Source organism: Ahaetulla prasina, chromosome 14 (assembly GCF_028640845.1).
Source record: "Ahaetulla prasina isolate Xishuangbanna chromosome 14, ASM2864084v1, whole genome shotgun sequence".
Taxonomy (NCBI): Eukaryota; Metazoa; Chordata; class Lepidosauria; order Squamata; family Colubridae; genus Ahaetulla; species Ahaetulla prasina.
The window spans coordinates 12,969,061-12,989,268 of NC_080552.1; the positions used below are offsets into that span (position 1 = coordinate 12,969,061).

General features: G+C 42.8%; 1 protein-coding gene across 1 annotated transcript; it reads right to left on the reverse strand.

The window, feature by feature from the left end:
* Positions 1 to 29: 29 nt before the first annotated feature.
* TEDC2 (tubulin epsilon and delta complex 2) lies at positions 30 to 16,606 on the reverse strand. Its single transcript, XM_058157246.1, has 10 exons — positions 16,473 to 16,606; positions 13,448 to 13,546; positions 12,659 to 12,711; positions 10,659 to 11,328; positions 7,105 to 7,158; positions 5,299 to 5,383; positions 3,597 to 3,705; positions 2,494 to 2,607; positions 1,407 to 1,636; positions 30 to 564 (listed from the first exon to the last, which is right to left on the reverse strand). The coding sequence occupies exons 1-10, from the start codon at positions 16,496 to 16,498 to the stop codon at positions 415 to 417; spliced, it is 1,590 nt and encodes a 529-aa protein (XP_058013229.1). The 5' UTR covers positions 16,499 to 16,606; the 3' UTR covers positions 30 to 414.
* Positions 16,607 to 20,208: the final 3,602 nt, after the last annotated feature.

Sequence of the window (20,208 nt, forward strand, 5' to 3'; positions counted from 1 at the left end):
ACGTCAAGAAGGATTTGTAGCACATTTTATGGGCCTGAGGTACAATCCCTGCCAAACACACAGAGCCTCCCGTTCAGCTTGGATTTCCCCGAGACTTAAGGGAAATGAAAACAAACTCGCCAGGCGTTGGCCAAGATTGGCCTGAAAGAAAATGTTCCTAAGCCAAGCTTCCACTTGTCTGAGTTTTGGCAGAAGAGCCATAAATGGGGAAGGGTGTGTGTGTGTGTGTGTATAAAAAGCTAATGAGGAGGTACAAAATCTTTTTTATTTGCTGGACAAGTGCGCGCAGGTGAAGAGGCTGAGGGACCTGCCGCTGACCGTCACCTGTCATGAAAGGGCTGGAACTGAAGGACGGAGGCCAAAAGTGAATAGTTTCCTGAGTATGGCTGCTGGTCATCCGTTTTTCACATCAGCTCAGCTGGACAGTTCTTCATCCTTCACCAGAACAGGAACGTGCTCCCCGCTTTCACACAACAAGGAATACACAGCACGGATCACCGAAGGTCTAGAACTTTCTGGAAGGCGGCCGGGTTCTAGAAGGGGAAGGAGTTCCGTTTCCATAGCCTGCATCGAGGACAACGTTCAGCATTGGAAAAGATGCAATAGCAATAGCACTTAGACATACATTCTGCCCCGCAGTCCTTCGCAGCACTCTCTGAGGGTTTTACAATGCCAGCATATTACCCCGAACCATCTGGGTCCTCATTTTACTGACGTCAGAAGGATGGAAGGCTGAGTCAACCTCGAGCCGATCAGGATCGAACGATGCCTAAGATTGTACTGGAAATCCCAGTCTCCTAGTGATTGGCTCAAGTCACCCAGCCAGCTTTCATGCCTACCATATCTCCTCTCTTAAGTTGGCTCTAGAGTCAGGAATGACGATCCTTTTTGAGACCGAAACTGCAACCCAAAACCCACTTATGTATCGCAAAGGGCCAACACGGCAATTTAACCCGAATAATGAGGTTTTACTACCTAAAATAATGATAAAACAAGGCAGAGTTCAACTAATTGTTCTAAGAAAAACGTGATAAATGCACTTTTATGCCCCTTCATTTTTTTTCCCTGCTTTTGAAATATTTTGAAAACTTTTGTAATATCAGTTCGTTCTTTCCCTCCCTCTCTCTCTTTCTCCCTCTCTCTCTCTCCCCCCTGCGGGAGAAATGCGATGGAGCTGGGCTGGGGCAATGGTGTGCGTGCCCATAGAGAGGGCACCAGTTCGCCACCAATGCTCTAGAGCAGGGGTCTCCAACCTTGGCAACTTTAAGCCTGGAGGACTTCAACTCCTAGACTTCCCCGGGAGTTGAAGTCCTCCAGGCTTAAAGTTGCCAAGGTTGGAGACCCCTGCTCTAGAGTCAGGAACAGTCAGCCTGGGTAAAAACAGAGAGAGGTGGGAGCCAAATTACCGTCTGGATCTGAAGTTTCTGTTCCAGCATCGCCACCTGCAGTTTTAAAGCCTCCATCTCCTTCAGCTCATCCAAGCTGGAGTAAAAAAGAAGTCGGGGAGGCCCCGGTAAATCCGAATCCGTACAGGTTTGATCTCCAAAGGTAGCATGACAGAAGCCCAAAGAATCATGGTCGTTGTCCTCCTTGTCATTCATGCAGAGCGAGGCAAACTCTGCATGGGACACCAGAGCTGTCGGAGAAGGAAAAGCGATCTCCGTTACAACATTATTACAATATACAATTATTACAATTCAGAAGTTGTGGGAGCTTCATCCCTGGAGGCTTTCAAGAAGAGACTGGACTGCCGTTTGTCTCAAGTGGTGGAGGGTTTCCAGCTTGGGCAGGGGGTTGGGCTAGATGACCTACAAGGTCCCAACTCTTGTCTGCTAAATATCAAGCACCAACAAGACTGACATTAGAAGAAGGGGCTAAGTCTCACTGCAGGTAGTCCTCAAGTTACAACAGTCCATTTAGTCGCCGTTCGAAGTGACAACGGGCACTGAACAAGGTGACTTATAGGATATTAATTCTTTATTGGCCAAGCGTGATCAGACACACAAGGAATTTATCCTCGGGGCATAAGTGTACATAAAAGCTATAAGAGGTAAATCATGATCATAGCCATCATAAAAATACACTCACCATGAATCATAAGATACAACACTTAGCGATAGTCATAGGATACTAAATGAGCAACCAACATAAATCATACTAGGAAACTAAATAAAACAATATAAATCGTAAAAATACTGTTGCGGTCCGCCAGCAGCCTGCGGAGCTGGCAATGGAGTCGGACAGCGATGAGGCTGAGGAAGAACATGGGCCAGTCCTGGAGGCTGGGGAAGGCCCGGATGAGGGCTCCGCGTCAGAGGCAGAGGTGGGACCAGGGCCATCGGGGAGTGCGGACACCAGAGCCTCCAGAGGGTGACAGTAGTGAGGCAGAGGAACAGGAGGAGCCAGTTCCTAATGCACGCATGAGAAGAGCTGCCAGAAGGCAAGAGCAGCTCAAGCGAAGAGTTAATGATGCCTTCGAGTAGTAACTCTCACCTTCTCGCATCTGGTCTAGTTTGCCGAGGTGCTGCTCTACTACCTCTTGTAGGGCCTGCAGAGTCACAAGGCTTTCGTACTCTCTGTCCCAGGTTGGGTTTTCTCCAAGTGCCTCTGAGAAGAAAAGCTGCAGGTAAGACAACATCGCTCTGGACCAACGCTAAAAACAGATGAAGAATGGCTGCAGGATTTGGGTTTGGCTAGTCTAGAGAAAAGGAGGAGAGGGGGGGAGGGACATGATAGCAGCCTTCCAGTATCTCAGGGGCTGCCCCAAAAAAGAGGGAGTCAAGCTATTTTCCAAAGCACCTGAGGGCAGGACAAAAAGCAAGGGGTGGAAACTAATCAAGGAGAGAAGCAACCTAGAACTAAGGAGAAATTTCCTGACAGTGAGAACAATTAATCAGTGGAACAACTTGCCTGCAGAAGTTGTGAATGCTCCAACACTGGAAGTTTTTAAAGAAGAAATTGGACAATCATTTGTCTGAAATAGGGTTTCCTGCCTGGGCAGGGGGCTGGACTAGAAGACCTCCAACTTCCAACTATTCTATTCTATTCTATTCTATTCTATTCTATTCTATTCTATTCTATTCTATTCTATTCTATTCTATTTATCCTATCCTATTCTAAATTTCTTAGGTGGATTCTGGGGATAACCATCATCTAGAAGACCTTCTTGCCTTGCAGCTGTCAATCAGACTCTGGTCTTTTAGGAACAAAACTTCTCTTCTCTTCTCTTCTCTTCTCTTCTCTTCTCTTCTCTTCTCTTCTCTTCTCTTCTCTCCTCTCCTCTCCTCTCCTCTCCTCTCTCCTCTCCTTCCAACTCTGTTATTCTATTCTATTCTATTCTATTCTATTCTATTCTATTCTATTCTATTCTATTCTATTCTATTCTATTCCATTCCATTCCATTCCATTCCATTCCATTCGTATTCCCCATTCCCTATTGAGGAATTCTGGGAGTTGAAGTCCACAGGTTTTAAAGTTGACAAGATTGGTCCCCCCTGTTTTAAACAAAGATCCAACGATTGCCATGTTCCTAGACTCCCTTGCAGATTCATGCCCAGGTGGGCGTGAAGGAATTGGTTCAGTAGCTTCTTTCTCACCTGGGCTTTCAGCTTCCATGTGCTGAGTGATGAGCAAGTGAAGGTCACGTAGATGCACCAACTCCTGCTTTACCTCCGCTGGGGTAAAGGCTGGCGTAGGAGAGAAGAACTGACCATCTGCTTAAGGAAAGGGGACAATACTATGCACTGATGGTGTTACCTAGTTTGGTAATGAAACGTCTGCAAGAAAACTAAGGACCCCACAGTCTTCCTCCTCCTCCTCTCCGCAAACCCCACCTAGCACTGATGATGTTACCTAGTTTGGTAATGAAACGTCCACAAGAAAACTATCAAGCTCAGAGAGCATCAAGTTGTCTCCTTTCCCTCCCCCACCTTTATTTCTACAGCAGGTTTTGTAAGTTGAGGTTCTCCAGATGTATCAAGACACCAAGCTATCGGAGGAGGAAGTGATCAAGAAAATTCCGGACTGTGCTGAGATGGATAAATTAACAAAGGAGATAAAAGAAAAGGACGATACGGAATATTATATAGCATGGAATAAATTGTATAATTGGATAGAAATTAGAAATGATAAACGACGGAAAAGGGGAAAAGGTCACAAAAAAAAAGTAGTGCATGAAAGAAAATGTATTGTTATAATGACAGGTATGATGGAAGATATATAGAAATAAGGGATAATGGGACAAAAAGCTAAGTATAATTAAAGAAAACAAGAGGGGAAAATGTAAATAATAATAATAATAATAATAATAATAATAATAATAATAATAATAATAATAATAATAATAATTATTATTATTATTATTATTATTATTATTATTATTATTATTATTAAAATTTCTATACCGCCCTTCTCCCGAAGGACTCAGGGCCGTTTACTAATAGAGGATTACCATTACGAATCTGATGTAAAGAAAGAGTATATGTTTTATGTTAGTGTTTGTTATGTCTTGTTGTTTTTAAAAAAATAAAAGGTATTTAAAAAAAAGAAAATGAAAGAAAATGTATTGTTATAATGACAGGTATGATGGAAGATATATAGAAATAAGGGATAATGGGACAAAAAGCTAAGTATAATTAAAGAAAATGAGAGGGGAAAATGTAAATAATAATAATAATAATAATAATAATAAAAAATTATTATTATTATTATTATTATTATTATTATTATTATTATTATTATTATTATTATTATTATTATTATTATTAAAATTTCTAGACCGCCCTTCTCCTGAAGGACTCAGAGCGGTTTACTAATAGAGGATTACCATTACGAAGCCGATGTAAAGAAAGAGTATATGTTTTATGTTAGTGTTTGTTATGTCTTGTTGTTTTTTAAAAAATAAAAGGTATTTAAAAAAAAAAAAGACACCAAGCCCGAAAATTTCCAACTGTCTGGGGAATATATTTTACATACAATGTGGGTCACGGATGAAAGCTATTCCATATCAAAGTTTATATTGCTTAGAACCAAAACGGAGATCGACGTGAGAAATCAATAAAATTGGAAGAGTTTTGGGAAGCCAGAGGAGTTTGAATGGAGTTAACAACCCCAGTCAAAGCCTAAGGAAATACACTCTAGCAATTTTTGTTTTTTTTTTAAAAAAAAGACTACAAGCGGACATAACAAAACACCTGTGTCAGCACCAGGAAAAACCAGACAGCTAGCCCTAGTCATACCTGCAGATGCAAAAAGCCAAATTTTCTTCTTCTGCAAAATGCCAAATTACCAAAAGGATACAGTTGCTTGCAGCTTCTCTAAAAACTGGCTCTTGGTGACAGCTGCCTCGGGGACTGTTTTCAAATCCTGGCACTTCTCCAACAACCTTTGTGTCAAGAAGCAGAAGAGTGGGAAATAATAAGCCAAAAACTCCCCCCCTCCCACCTGGGAGATGCTCCAATCTTGAGACCTGGCTTGTTACTGCCTGAAGAAGAGACTGAGATATTCTTGCCAGTTACACTCAAACACTTTTTGCAGAATCGTCTAATTTGAAGACGTTCTTTTCGGGATTTCTAGTTCTGCGCAGTGCAAGCTCTCTTAGAGCAGGGGGTCTCCAACTGTGGCTGCTTTAAGACGTGTGGGCTTCGAGTCCCAGAATTCTCCATCCGGCGCTGGGAATTCTGGGAGTTGAAGTTCGCATGTCTTAAAGTCTCTAAGGTGGTAGATCTCTACCTTAGAGGGAGCGTTTCTCAGTCTTGACAGCTTTAAAGTGGGTAGACGTACCATGTTTCCCTGAAAATAAGACCCTGCCTTATATTTTTTTGAACCCTGAAATAAGCGCTTGGCCTTATTGCCATGCGCTCAAAAGCCCAATTGGGCTTATTATCAGGGGATGTCTTATTTTGGGGGAAACAGAGTAGATAGATACTATAGATAGATAGATAGATAGATACTGTAGATATAGATAGATAGATAGATACTGTAGATAGATAGATAGATAGATAGATAGATAGATAGATAGATAGATAGATAGATAGATAGATAGATAGATAAATAGATAGATAAAGATAGATAGATAGATAGATAGATAGATAGATAGATAGATAGATAGATAGATAGTGTAGATAGATAGATAGATAGATAGATAGATACTGTAGATAGATAGATAGATATACTGTAGATAGATAGATAGATAGATAGATAGATAGATAGATAGATAGATAGATAGATACTGTAGATAGATAGATAGATAGATAGATACTGTAGATAGATAGATACTGTAGATAGATAGATAGATAGATAGATAGATAGATAGATAGATAGATAGATAGATAGATAGATAGATAGATAGATAGATAGATAGATAGATAGATACTGTAGATAGATAGATAGATAGATAGATAGATAGATAGATAGATAGATAGATAGATAGATAGATAGATAGATAGATACTGTAGATAGATAGATAGATAGATAAATAGATACTGTAGATAGATACTGTAGATAGATAGATAGATAGATATACTGTAGATAGATAGATAGATAGATACTGTAGTTAGATAGATAGATAGATAGATAGATAGATAGATAGATAGATAGATACTGGATAGATAGATAGATAGATAGATAGATAGATACTGTATAGATAGATAGATAGATAGATAGATATAGATAGATATTGTAGATAGATAGATAGATAAATAGATAAATAGATGGATACTGTAGATAGATAGATAGATAGATAGATAAATAGATAGATACTATAGATAGATAGATAGATAGATAAATAGATAGATACTGTAAATAGATAGATAGAGAGATAGATAGATAGATAGATAGATAGATAGATAGATAGATGAATAGATAGATAGATAGCTCTCCTATCATCCCTAGTATTTATTTAAGATGTGTAGATCGGCTTCTGGAGTCAAAGCCAATGGCTCCATGGCTGTCTGTACAAGGTTCCTGACATGCCTCAGAATTGAGGTCACAAAATCACGCTGAATCCTATGTCCATTCTGCAAACTAACCCATCCTGGGTCATCCAACCCAGAGATCCTAACATTTCTCCCGACTTGCAGATTAGGCTGATTTGGATAAGCTTACCTGAAATACTTGGAGAAAGCTTTCTGATACGGAAGGGGCAGTTTCAGCGAAGACCTGCAAAAAAAAAAGAAAGAAAGAAAGAAAAAGGAAAAAAAAGCATTATCATCCTTGGTAAATGCGCAACTAGGGGTGGGATTCAGCTGGTTCAGACCGGTTCGGGAAAACCGGAAGTTAATTTTAACCTGGTTCACCGAACCGGTTGTCCCAAGGATTGTCCACCCTTCCCCTCCCCTCCCAGGAGTCTTCACGCGGCCTGTTTTGGATGCCAGGTAAGTGCAGGGCACATGCGGAGGCTCTGGGAGGGCGAAAACGGGCCTACCGGAAGTCCAGAAATGGGCTTATTTCTGGCCTCCAGAGGGCCTCCGGTGCCCAGGGGAGGCCGTTTTTGCCCTCCTGGAGGCTGGAGGAAAGCCCCCAGAGCCTTGGGAGGGCAATAAACTGGCCTACCAGAAGTATGGAAATGGGCCCATTTCTGCCTCCAGAGGGCCTCTGGTGCCCAGGGGAGGGCTTTTTTTTTTTTTTTTTACACATTTATATCCCGCCCTTCTCTGAAGACTCAGGGCGGCTTACAGTGTATAAGGCAATAGTCTCATTCCATTTGTATATTTTTACAAAGTCAACTTATTGCCCCCCCAACAATCTGGGTCCTCATTTTACCTACCTTATAAAGGATGGAAGGCTGAGTCAACCTTGGGCCGGACCTGAACCTGCAGTAATTGCAGGCTACTGTGTTCTAATAACAGGCTCTAACACAGTGATTCCCAAACTGTGAGCCGCGGCTCCCCAGGGAGCCGCGCTATCGTCATGGGGGCGCCGCGGAATATCTGCGCCCGCTGGGTCCGGCGCTGATGTGCCATTTCTGGGGCGTCTGGTGCACATGCGCAGTTGCAGGTCGGATTTCCGGGGAGCCGCGGGCGCGTCTGGTGCGCATGCGCAGTTGCAGGTCGGATTTCCGGGGGAGCCGCGGGCGAAAAAGATTGGGAACCTCTGCTCTAACAGCCTGAGCTATTCCGGCCCTTTTCACCTTCCTGGAGGCTCGAGGAAAGTTTCTGGAGCCTGGGGAGGGCAGAAATGCTTCCTCCCATGGTGCAGGTAGCCGAGTAGGCCACGCCCCCATGACCATGGCCACCCAGCAACTGGGCAGTGAACCGGTTGCTGAAATTTTTGAATTCCAGCTCTGTACCCACCAATATTGGAAACCAGGAGAAATCTCAGCTCATTTTTGGATTGAATTTCAGAAAAGACAGGTAAGCAAACAGCCATAAGTAAACCTCTCTTCCTCAATTCTGGCATGATTATTACACAGTTTTGAGATCGTTCTGTTCGCCCTCACCTAGAAAAGCAATTTTGACCGGTTTCTTTATTCAAACTAGTGCCTTCAGGGAATTCCAACAATTCAACCAGCAAAATTCAACTAGCAACCTGCAAGCATTTTTATTTTATTTTACTTTACACTTCCTTTCATTTCCTTTCCTATTTTGGCATTTAACTCAATGAAGCCAGTGAAGATATCCAATACTTCTTCCTTCTGCTACTTTCCCACAACAACCACCCTGTGAGGTGTGTTGGACTGAGAAAGAATGACTGGCTGACTGGCCCAAAGTCACCCAGCCAGCTTTCAGGCCTAAAGTGGAACTAGAACTCCCAGTCTCCTAGGGATTGACTTAAAGTCACCTAGCCAGCTTTCATACCAAAGGTGGGACTAGAACTCCCAGTCTCCCAGGGACTGACTTAAAGTCACCTCGGCAGCTTTCATGCCAAAGGTGGGACTAGAACTCCCAGTCTCCTGTTGAATGGCTCAAAGGCTGTCCGTTTTCATGGCTATGGCAGAACTGGAACTCCCTGTCTCCTGGTGATTGGCTCAAAGTCTGTCCGTTTTCATGGCTATGGCAGAACTGGAACTCCCTGTCTCCTGGTGATTGGCTCAAAGTCTGTCCGTTTTCATGGCTATGGCAGAACTGGAACTCCCTGTCTCCTGGTGATTGGCTCAAAGTCTGTCCGTTTTCATGGCTATGGCAGAACTGGAACTCCCTGTCTCCTGGTGATTGGCTCAAAGTCATCCACTTGGCTTTCATGGCTAATGCGGGTCTTGAACTCACAGTCACCTGCTTTCTAGCCTGGTGCCTTAACCACTAGACCAAACTAATGTATCATGTAAAGCTTCCTCAGCTTGGATGCAAGGGCTTTCCAACCAGGGATTTTGGGACTTTTGCCTTTCAGAGACTGCATTCCTGTTCCTATTCGCTCCAGCCAAGTCGATGGAGCCAAGGTTGATGGAAGCCCCAGAGATAATCCTCGTACGGAAGGGCAGAAACTGTGCGGCAAATTTAGCTCGCATAATTGTTTTGGAAGAACGTGAGAATGTGGCTGGCTTCCTCTGCTTGGCAGATGGCATCGACGGGTTGTATCCAAACAGACTCATCTGCTCTCTTCATGGAGGCTTTGGTTTTTGTCAGAAGGGGAAAAACAACAACCTAAAGTCATAAAACATTGGTGCTGCTATTTATACTTGGAGAGAAAGGACCGTTAGGTGGAATAGCATCAGCCTCAGGAGTAAGTAAGAAAACCATCTTTTCTGCAGGATGTCCTACAGCAGATTAACCTCTTACGCTGACGACTGGCCGGATTCAGACACTCACGAGCATGCCAACTGAAAACAAACTACACGACAGGATCCTTGATATCGTGTGATCCTCTGATATAAGGCTTTTACTGGGTGTAATTTTGGGGTTAGGTCAGAGTCAGAATTACCCCAAGACCTTGCCCTCGCACATACGTGCTAGTTGTTCCCGACTCTAGGGACGGTGCTCCCCTCCGTTTCAAAGCCGAAAAGCCAGCACTGTCCGTAGACGTCTCTGTGGTCAGGGCCTCTGGTGGCTCAGGCTGGTAAGACAGTCTGTTATTAACAGCAGCTGCTTGCAATTACTGCAGGTTCGAGTCCCACCAGGCCCAAGGTTGACTCAGCCTTCCATCCTTTATAAGGTAGGTAAAATGAGGACCCAGATTGTTGTGGGCAATAAGTTGACTTTGTATATAATATACAAATGGATGAAGACTATTGCTTAACATAGTGTAAGCCGCCCTGAGTCTTCGGAGAAGGGCAGGGTATAAATGCAAATTAAAAAAAAAAAACCTCAACGCCAAAGGCGCACGGAACGCTGTTCCCTTCCCACCAAAGGTGGTCCCTATATTTCTACTTGCATTTTTTACCTGCTTTCAAACTGCTAGGTTGGCAGAAGCTGGGACGAGTAACGGGAGCTCACCCCATTACGTGGCACTAGGGATTCGAACTGCTGAACTGCTGACCTTTCGATCGACAACCTCAGCGTCTTAGCCACTGAGCGTCCCCATAACTAAATTATTAATGCATATAGAAAACTACCTTTAGATAGATTTTTTACTCCAACAGCATTTTATTAAAATAAATTTGATAAAAATAAAAAAAAATCCGATTTAAATTTTAAAAAAAATCGGATTTAAATTAAAAAAAATAGGATTTAAATTAAAAAAAACATCGATTTTTATCCACCCTGCTAGGATGGGAGGCTACCTACCCATTTTGTTGAAGAGTGGAAATTGGAGGTTTTGTTCGTTTTCTCACTGGGTCTGTTCTTAAAGGATCATGTCTACCTAAAGTCTCCAGATCAGGATCTACCTCAGGGACTTGAAGACCTCCTCCTGCACAATCCCCTCCACCAGCCAACCAAGGTGGTGTCGTCGTGCGACATGGACCTTTGGGACAGCCCAACCGCAAGCCGGGTTCTGCAGCAGCAATGCAGTTCTTTCCGTGACTGTCTTTGGCTGTTTTTGCGCATTGTTTCAGCTTTTGAGAAGCAACAACCCCGTTTGTGGGGGATGACAACTTCTTCCCAGCCGTTTTGGATGTCCTGGAGCTCCGTCCAGCTGGCATTTTCACTGGTGGCCGTTTCACCATCACATCAGTTTTGTAGGGAGCCTTCAACATATAAGCTGTGGGTTTTTGGGACGCCACCAGCTTTCTGCTCACAGGAGACATCTGGGTAGTCTTGGGGACCTTGTCCTTAGGATGAGGTGCAGGTTGTTCCAAAGCAGCCTGGCTCACCGGCTTCTTACTTGAAGCTGTGGAGACTTTAATGGTCTCACGTGGGACTTGGTGGAATTTTGACCGGACTCTTAATGCTTTCTCCAAGGCTCTGTTAAGCAGTTCCAAGTCCTTAAGCTCTTCCGCTGAAGGTTCTGTTGTTTCTACAAATGAAGGAAGCAAGTCAAAAATGGATCAAATTATATCAATGTTTCCCAACTTGGAGACCTTTATGATCGTGTGGACTTCAACTCCCAGAATTCCCTGGCCAGCCATGCTGCCTTGCAACCTAGGAACTTGTTTTCTTTGGATTCACAGTATTTTTTGTATGTGTGTCATTTAATGACCACATAACCTCTTATGGGGCAGAGTCTGGGCAACTGAATGAAGCTGAGTGTTTGCTGGCCGGATGCCCTTCCTGTCGCCCATGCGGAGTTCGCAGCAGATGTATTCTCATTGTGCCCAGAGAGAGAAATATCTGCCTCTACCCAGGATCGAACTCACAAACCTCCTGATTGTGAGGCGAGAGCTCCGCCTCTAGGCCGCCGCACCACTATGGATCCACAGCATTGAATCCATTTATTTAACCTGGATTTATACGTTTTGTGGAACTATTTTTTTTTTATTGATTAGACTTGTAACTATAAGGTAAATGTAAAGGTTCCCCTCGCACATATGTGCTAGTCGTTGCCGACCTTAAGGGCGGTGCTCATCTCCGTTTCAAAGCCGAAGAGCCAGCGCTGTCCGAAGATGTCTCCATGGTCATGTGGCCAGCATGACTCAACACCAAAGACGCACGGAACGCTGTTACCTTCCCACCAAAGGTGGTTCCTATTTTTTCTACTTGCATTTTTACACGCTTTCGAAACTGCTAGGTTGACAGAAGCTGGGACACGTAACGGGAGCTCACCCTGTTACACAGCAGCACTAGGGATTCGAACCGCCGAGCTGCCGATCTTTCGATCGACAAGCTCAACGTCCTAGCCCCTGAGCCACCGCGTAGCTTGTAACTGTAATGTGCCTCATTTGATTTTTTTGCCTCAGGTGTGGCAATTCAATCAATTATAGCTTAGCAATTGTGGTACTTGGGATGGCATTGTGTAATACCAGCTAAGGGCTGTTTATTCAACAAGCCATGGATAAACAAAACCATGGTTTACTGGAATTCATCAATCCAGGAATAGGGTATGACTGTAATGAGGTAGCATAAACTCTGAGATCTCCAATCAAAGGCCCAGGACTCCTTATAACCAGGAAAAAGGATCCAGACCAAGGATCAAGAACTGATATGGAGCCAATAAAGTGGCTAATTTGATTCTGTTGTTGCTGCCATGGAGAGTAAGACGGGAGGTTTTAATGGGCTTTTATGAGGGATTTTTAAATGTTACAAGCTGCCCGGAATCGCCTATGTGTAAATTTGGCGGCTATATATAAACTGTTTAACTGAATACATAAATAACAAGGGAGGCTAATAAAGAATGATGCTTCCCTTACCATGTTTCTCAGTTTTGGCATCTTCGGGAACAGGATTTTCTCTCTCAGAGTTCCTAGTACCGGGGAAAAAAGAGTACACACATTCAGCAAAGAACAGATGTTTCCCATCACTTCTTCAGCATCATCCCCAGTTTCTATAGGTCGCTGTTGATTATAATAATTTCATGTGGGCAGAAGCTTAGGAAAGACTGGGAGATTTGTGGCATTGGGATACTCACTGTTGAGATGACTTCCTTTGAGGAGGAAGAGGAGAAGGATTGGAAAAAGAAAGAGGAGAGAAAAGACAAGGAAGAAGGAAGAAGGAGGAGAGATGGAAGAAGAAAGAGAAGAGGGAGGAGGAGGAGGAGAAGGAGGGGAGAATGAGGAAGAGGATTGGTGAAGAGGAGAGGAGGAAGAGAGAAGAAAGAAGAGAAGACAGACAAGGAAGAAGGAGAAGGAAAAGAGAGAGGAGGAGGAGGTTGGAAAAGAAAGAGAAGAGGAACAAGGAGGAGAAGAAGGAGAAGGAGGGGAGAATGAGGGCGAGGATTGGTGAAGGAGAGGAGAGGAGAAAGAAGAGAAAAGAGACAAGGAAGAAGGAGAAGGAGAAGAGAGAGGAGGAGGGTTGGAAAAAGAAAGAGAAGAGGGACGAGAAGGAGAAGGAGGGGAGAAGGGGATTGGTGAAGGCGAGGAAAGGAGAAAGAAGAGAAAAGAGACAAGGAAGGAGAGGAGAAGAGAAGAGGAAGAGGGTCCCATTCTTTGCTTCCCTTGCACTAAACAGAAAGGTACACTTTAAAATTACACCCAGCTTACCAATCCCCAAGAACCGCACGGCACTGTTGAACTTTCTCCTGGAGTTTTGCCCTCTGATCTCCGCAATCTTCCAAGGCCTGGGTGAACAGGGAAACCAGCCTGGAATAGAGTCAAGAAAAGGCTGTTCTTTCCTTAACGGAAGAAGAAACTTTGATTTGAATTTCCCAGCAGGATCATAGACTTGGGAGAGACCTTGGAGGTCTTCTAGTCCAACCCCCTGCCCAAAGATAGCACCAATAGCGATAGGCACCTTAGCTGAGAGCCCAAAATCTCTGGAGCACCACTAGAATGCCATCGGCATTGACAAACTCACTGTTGTGGTCCGCCAGCAGCCTGCGGAGCTGGCAACGGAGTCGGACAGCGATGAGACTGAGGTGAGGCCAGGGCCATTGGGGAGTGAGGTGTGGACTCCAGAGGCTGATAGTAGTGAGGCAGAGGAATAGAAGGAGCCTGTTCCTAATGCACGCATGAGGACAGCTGCCAGAAGGCAAGAGCAGCTCAAGCACGAAGGACAACTCGGGAGTAAGGCCAAGAGATGACTGGCCCCTCCCATAAGGCTTAAAAGACCAGCAACGGTGTTTGGGCTTTGCCGGAAAACAACGTTAGTAGCTACGTCTTCTGCTTCATCTACGTCTTGCATTGATTTTTGTGGCTTGTGAACGTTTGTCAAGAAAGGCCTTTGGCAGTTTGCCTAATTGGACCAAGGTTTACAATAGGACTGAGGAATTTGTGTTAGGAGGAATTTGCTTTCATTTAGTTGAATTAGGCTGGGAATGAAGTAATTCTCAGCTGTTTGAATAAAGTTTGTTTGTTTTTCACGGACTGAGTTTCTTTTCTGTACACTGAGAGCATATGCACCAAGACAAATTCCTTGTGTGTCCAATCACACTTGGCCAATAAAATTCTATTCTATTACCTACTTGGGCCTGGGTCACAACACTCACCCTCAGTCAGTTGCAAAAGGCAGCTTTGCTTGGAACCGGCTTACCTCCTGCAACAAGACCTTTCACGCCCTCAAAACAACAACATCAGCCTACATTAGGTGGACAAAATGCCCAAATCCAGCATGAACATCTGGACGACTGTGCAACAAACCATAGCGAGACTGCAGAACAGAAGAGAAAGAATGGGAGGGAAAATCCCAGAATATAAAGCCTTTGCAAATGGAAGTAGGACGGCTGTGCGAAAAGGAAGCAAGAACAAGGATCAACAGGTATTTTTGGGAGTGCCAAAACATCTGGAGCATCCCTCGAACAACTCTGGGCATGGACAAAAACATGAGCAGCCAAGCTGCAAAAGGCAGCTTTACTTGGAACAGTTTGCATCCTGCAATAATACCTGTAGCACTATTTAACGTAGCACTTTATAAGGCCTCGGTAAGGCCACACTTGGAATAAGGCATCCAGTTTTGGTTGCCACGATGTAAAAAAGATGTGGAGACTCTAGAAAGAATGCAGAGAAGAGCAACAAAGCTGATTAGGGGACTGGAGGCTAAAACATATAAAGAACGGTTGCAGGAACTGGGTATGTCTAGTTTAATGAAAAGAAGGACTAGGGGAGACATGATAGCAGTCTTCCAGTATCTCAGGGGCTGCCACAAAGAAGAGGGAGTCAAGCTATTCTCCAAAGCACCTGAAGGCCAAACAAGAAACAATGGATGGAAACTAATCAAAGAGAGAATCAACCTAGAACTAAGGAGAAATTTCCTAAAGGTGAGAACAATCAACTAGAGCTAGACGAAGTGGTGGGTGCTTCCAAAAGAAGCTGGATTCATTTAATGACCGTGTGATTTGATTCACTTAACAACCACCGTGATTAGCTTAAAAGCTGTGGCTAAGGTCATAAAATCAGGTATGACTCATTCAACTGCCTTGCTTAATTAGCAACCGAAGCTCAATCCCCAATTGTTGGCATTAAGTTAAGGATTACCAGTACAAGAGATGGAACGGCCCTGGGGAAACTCAGACTGTGTCCATAAATCTATTAGAGCAACAAAGAGGATTGGAGGACTGGAGGCTAAAATATATGAAGAACGGTTGCAGGAACTGGGTATGTCCAGTTTAATGAAAAGAAGGACTAGGGGAGGCATGATAGCAGTGTTCCAATTATCTCAGGGGCTGCCCCAAAGAAGAGGGAGTCAAGCTATTCTCCAAAGGTAGGACAAGAAGCAGCGGGTGGAAACTAATCAAGGAGAAGAAGCAACCTAGAACCAAGGGGAAATTTACTAACAGTGAGAACAATTACCCAGTGGAACTACCTGCCTCCAGAAATTGTGAATGCTCCAACACTGGAAGTTTTTTTAAGAAGAGGTTGGATAACCATTTGTCTGAAGCGGTGTAGCGTTTTCTGATCAAGCAGCGGGGTCAGACTAGAAGACCTCCAAAGGTCCCTTCCAACTCTCCGTTATAACGCACTTATTCATTTGCGCGGGACTGGATTAGATTAGATTTTAAAGTTATTGGTTTTAAGGGTTTTTTTATTATTTATATTGTTTTTAAATTCGGCAATAGAATAAGTTTTTTAATTGTTGTTTTTTAATTTGTATTTATATGTATTTTAACTGCCTGTGAACCGCCCTGAGTCCTTAGGGAGATAGGGCGGTATATAAATTTGAAAAATAAATAAATAAAATAAATAAATTCTATTTGCTATCCACAAATATCCATACCTTGCCTGTCCCAGGTTCTTAGGAACAGAGCACAAACGTGCCTAACCGTTCCTGTCCTACTGTTGCTTCATGCTTATGCTTAATGTATGCTGTTATGACAAATAAAATAAAATAAAATAAAATAATAAAATAAAATAAAATAATAAAATAAAACAAAACAAAACAAAACAAAACAAAATAAAACAAAACAAACAGGTGGACAAATAAAATAAAACAAAACAAAACAAAACAAAACAAACAAACAAACAAACAGATGGACAAAAGTGCAAAATCCAGGCTGCCTGGGCGACCAACCATCTTTCATCATCCTCATCCTCCTATTTAATAATAATAATAATAATAATTATGAGCAGTTACCTCTGGGCGCACTCAGCGGGCAGCATGAAGGCGGCGCAGGAAAGGCTACAAAGAAGCGATTTGCGAACCGCGCGAAGCGGCGAAAGCCGAACTCAATTCGGTTCCCCGGAGAAAGGAGAGAGAGAGAACCATAGAGTGTCCCACGCTACAGCCTAGAGCGACCCTCCCCGTCCCGTGCTCCTAGAGATAGTAAAAATCAAAATGGCCGACTTTTTTGTTTTTTTTAATTAAGCCGCTGCTTTTTCTTCAGGAGTGATATTTCTAAAGTGACTGGCCATTTTTAAATATATACATGTAATATATGGAGTAATAAATGACTGAAAAAAGGCCCCAGTGGCGCTCCGTATGGATAAATGGGAAAATATATCGAGACAATCGATGAAAATCAACCCTCGTTTCTTCCCTTTTGTAGCTCTACGGTTTAAGTTTCGCGCCAGCCCGCGCTTTTCGCGTCCTGTCAGGGAGATAGTGAATTATTTAGATTCGCTAGGAGGGCCGTTATTCCAGTCTCCGGATATTTCCGGTGTTTTATTTTTCTAATAATCGATAAACTTTTCTGGAGGTGTTTTGGTAGCCCAATTCCTGTTTGTTTGGGTTTTTTTGGTAATAGTTACCTCGCAGTGTTGGGTTTTGTAAGCTGCCAGGAAGGTGCTAGCAACTGAATGTCTGCTCGTAGCAACGGTTGCTATGTGGAAGACGCTGAAGTCTGAAACATAAAGGCGGCCTTTCACTTTTTTTTAAAAAAAAAAATCATTTTTCTATTCTCCAGTCGAACATCAGATCATTATAATATTTGTTTTTTGGCTCAGTGAGGCGAAGTGTGAACAGCCAGTCTTCATGCCTCATAAACCCAAGTGTCCAGCTTTGCATGCCCTAAATTTTATTTATTCATTAAATTGACAATTTAAATTAAATTTGCGTGACTAGGTGGCTCAGTGGCTAAGACACCGAGCTTGTCGATCAGAAAGGTCGGCGGTTCGAATCCCTAGTACAGGTCTCCTGCGTGAGCAGGGGGTTGGACTAGATGACCTCCAAGGTCCCTTCCAACTTAAATAAATAAAATAAATAAAATAAAATAATAAAAAAATAAAATAAAATAATAAAATAAAATATAAAATAATAAAATATAAAATAATAAAAAGTAATAATAAAATAAAATATAAAATAAAATAATAAAATAAAATAAAATAAAAAATAAAATAAAATAATAAAATAAAATAAAATAAAAAATAAAATAAAATAAAAAAAAATAAAATAAAATATAATAATAAAATAAAATAAAATAAATAAATTCTATTTGCTATCCACAAATATCCATACCTTGCCTGTCCCAGATTCTTAGGAACAGAGCACAAACGTGCCTAACCGTTCCTGTCCTACTGTTGCTTCATGCTTATGCTTATGTATGCTGTTATGACAAATAAAATAAAATAAAATAAAATAATAAAATAAAATAATAAAATAAAATAAAATAATAAAACAAAACAAAACAAAACAAAACAAAACAAAACAAACAAACAGGTGGACAAATAAAATAAAATAAAACAAAACAAAACAAACAAATAGATGGATAAAAGTGCAAAATCCAGGCTGCCTGGGCGACCAACCATCTTTCATCATCCTCATCCTCCTATTTAATAATAATAATAATAATAATTATGAGCAGTTACCTCTGGGCGCACTCAGCGGGCAGCATGAAGGCGGCGCAGGAAAGGCTACAAAGAAGCGATTTGCGAACCGCGCAAAGCGGCGAAAGCCGAACTCAATTCGGTTCCCCGGAGAAAGGAGAGGGAGAACCATAGAGTGTCCCACGCTATAGCCTAGAGCGACCCTCCCCGTCCCGTGCTCCTAGAGATAGTAAAAACAAAATGGCCGACTTTTTTGTTTTTTTTAATTAAGCCGCTGCTTTTTCTTCAGGAGTGATATTTCTAAAGTGACTGGCCATTTTTAAATATATACATGTAATATATGGAGTAATAAATGACTGAAAAAAGGCCCCAGTGGCGCTCCGTATGGATAAATGGGAAAATATATCGACGATCCATGAAAATCAATACTCGTTTCTTCCCTTTTGTAGCTCTACGGTTTAAGTTTCGCGCCAGCCCGCGCTTTTCGCGTCCTGTCAGGGAGATAGTGAATTATTTAGATTCGCTAGGAGGGCCGTTATTCCAGTCTCCGGATATTTCCGGTGTTTTATTTCTCTAATAATCGATAAACTTCTCTGGAGGTGTTTTGGTGGCCCAATTCTTGTTTGCTTGGGTTTTTTTGGTAATAGTTACCTCGCAGTGTTGGGTTTTGTAAGCTGCCAGGAAGATGCTAGCAACTGAATGTCTGCTCGTAGCAACGGTTGCTATGCGGAAGACGCTGAAGTCTGAAACATAAAGGCGGCCTTTCACTTTTTTTTTTAAAAAAAAATCATTTTTCTATTCTCCAGTCGAACATCAGATCATTATAATATTTGTTTTTTGGCTCAGTGAGGCGAAGTGTGAACAGCCAGTCTTCATGCCTCATAAACCCAAGTGTCCAGCTTTGCATGCCCTAAATTTTATTTATTCATTAAATTGACAATTTAAATTAAATTTGCGTGACTAGGTGGCTCAGTGGCTAAGACACCGAGCTTGTCGATCAGAAAGGTCGGCGGTTCGAATCCCTAGTACAGGTCTCCTGCGTGAGCAGGGGGTTGGACTAGATGACCTCCAAGGTCCCTTCCAACTCTGTCACTGTTACTTATATGCTGCCCATTTCACTATCAAAAGCGTAATTCACCATTACAGGTGAACCAGGTTAATTCACCTGCTTCCACAAACTATGGCTGAAACCAACTGCCTAGCAGGAGAGGTGAATCTAAGTCTGGATGTCACCCTTGAATAACTACCTACAGAATATATTGGAATAAACTGAAGGGTTTGCAAATCCCTGAGAAAATTACCAGGGATTTTATCTCAAAAGAGACTCAAGATCAGGGGTGAAATCCAGCAGGTTCTGAAAGGTTCTGGAGAACCGGCAGTGGAAATTTTGAGTAATCCAGAGAACAGACAAATACCACCTCTGGCTGTCCCCAGAGTGGGGTGGGAATGGGGATTTTGCAGTATCCTTCCCTGTAGTAGGATGGGAATGGGGATTTTGCAATATCCTTCCCCCAGGAGTGGGGTGGGAATGGGGATTTTGTAATATCCTTCCCCTGGGGTGGGGTGGGAATGGAGATTTTGTAGTATCCTTCCCCTGGAGTAGGGAAGGAATGGGGATTTTGCAGTATCCTTCCCCCAGAGTGGGGAAGGAATGGGGATTTTGCAGTATCCTCCCCCTGGAGTGGGAATGGAGATTTTGCAGTATCCTTCCTCTAACACACCCACCAAGCCCACAGAACCAGCAGTAAAAAAATTTGGATTTCACCGCTGCCCAAGATGGAAGTGTTGCAGGTAGAGTGGAGAATGAAAGTCCTGCTTGGAGATGTTTGAAAGCTCCTGAAATGGGGAAAATCTACCTGGAAACGGGACAGGTATCTTGACAGACCAGCTCAGCCTTCAGCCAAAGGATTCAGCCGAATTTACTCCAATAGGTAAGTTGCTTTGATATGGGGATCCCAATGGGCCATCCGTTTGGTATATAGACCGAGGTACCTGTCTCTCGCCCTCTTATACAGGCAACAATTATTATGGGGGTGCTAATAAAATCAATCTACAGGTAGTCCTTGATTTACAAAAGTTCATTTAGTGACGGTTCAAAGTTTCAAAAA

Coding starts and splice junctions, on each gene's coding strand:
- TEDC2 (XM_058157246.1), bottom strand. CDS start 16,498: ATGCTGCCCGCTGAGTGCGCCCAGAG. Junction 1,637..2,493: donor ACTAGACCAGATGCGAGAAG/GTGAGAGTTACT, acceptor CTTCTCCGACAG/CTCTGGTGTCCCATGCAGAG. Junction 565..1,406: donor AGAAACTTCAGATCCAGACG/GTAATTTGGCTC, acceptor TCCTCGATGCAG/GCTATGGAAACGGAACTCCT.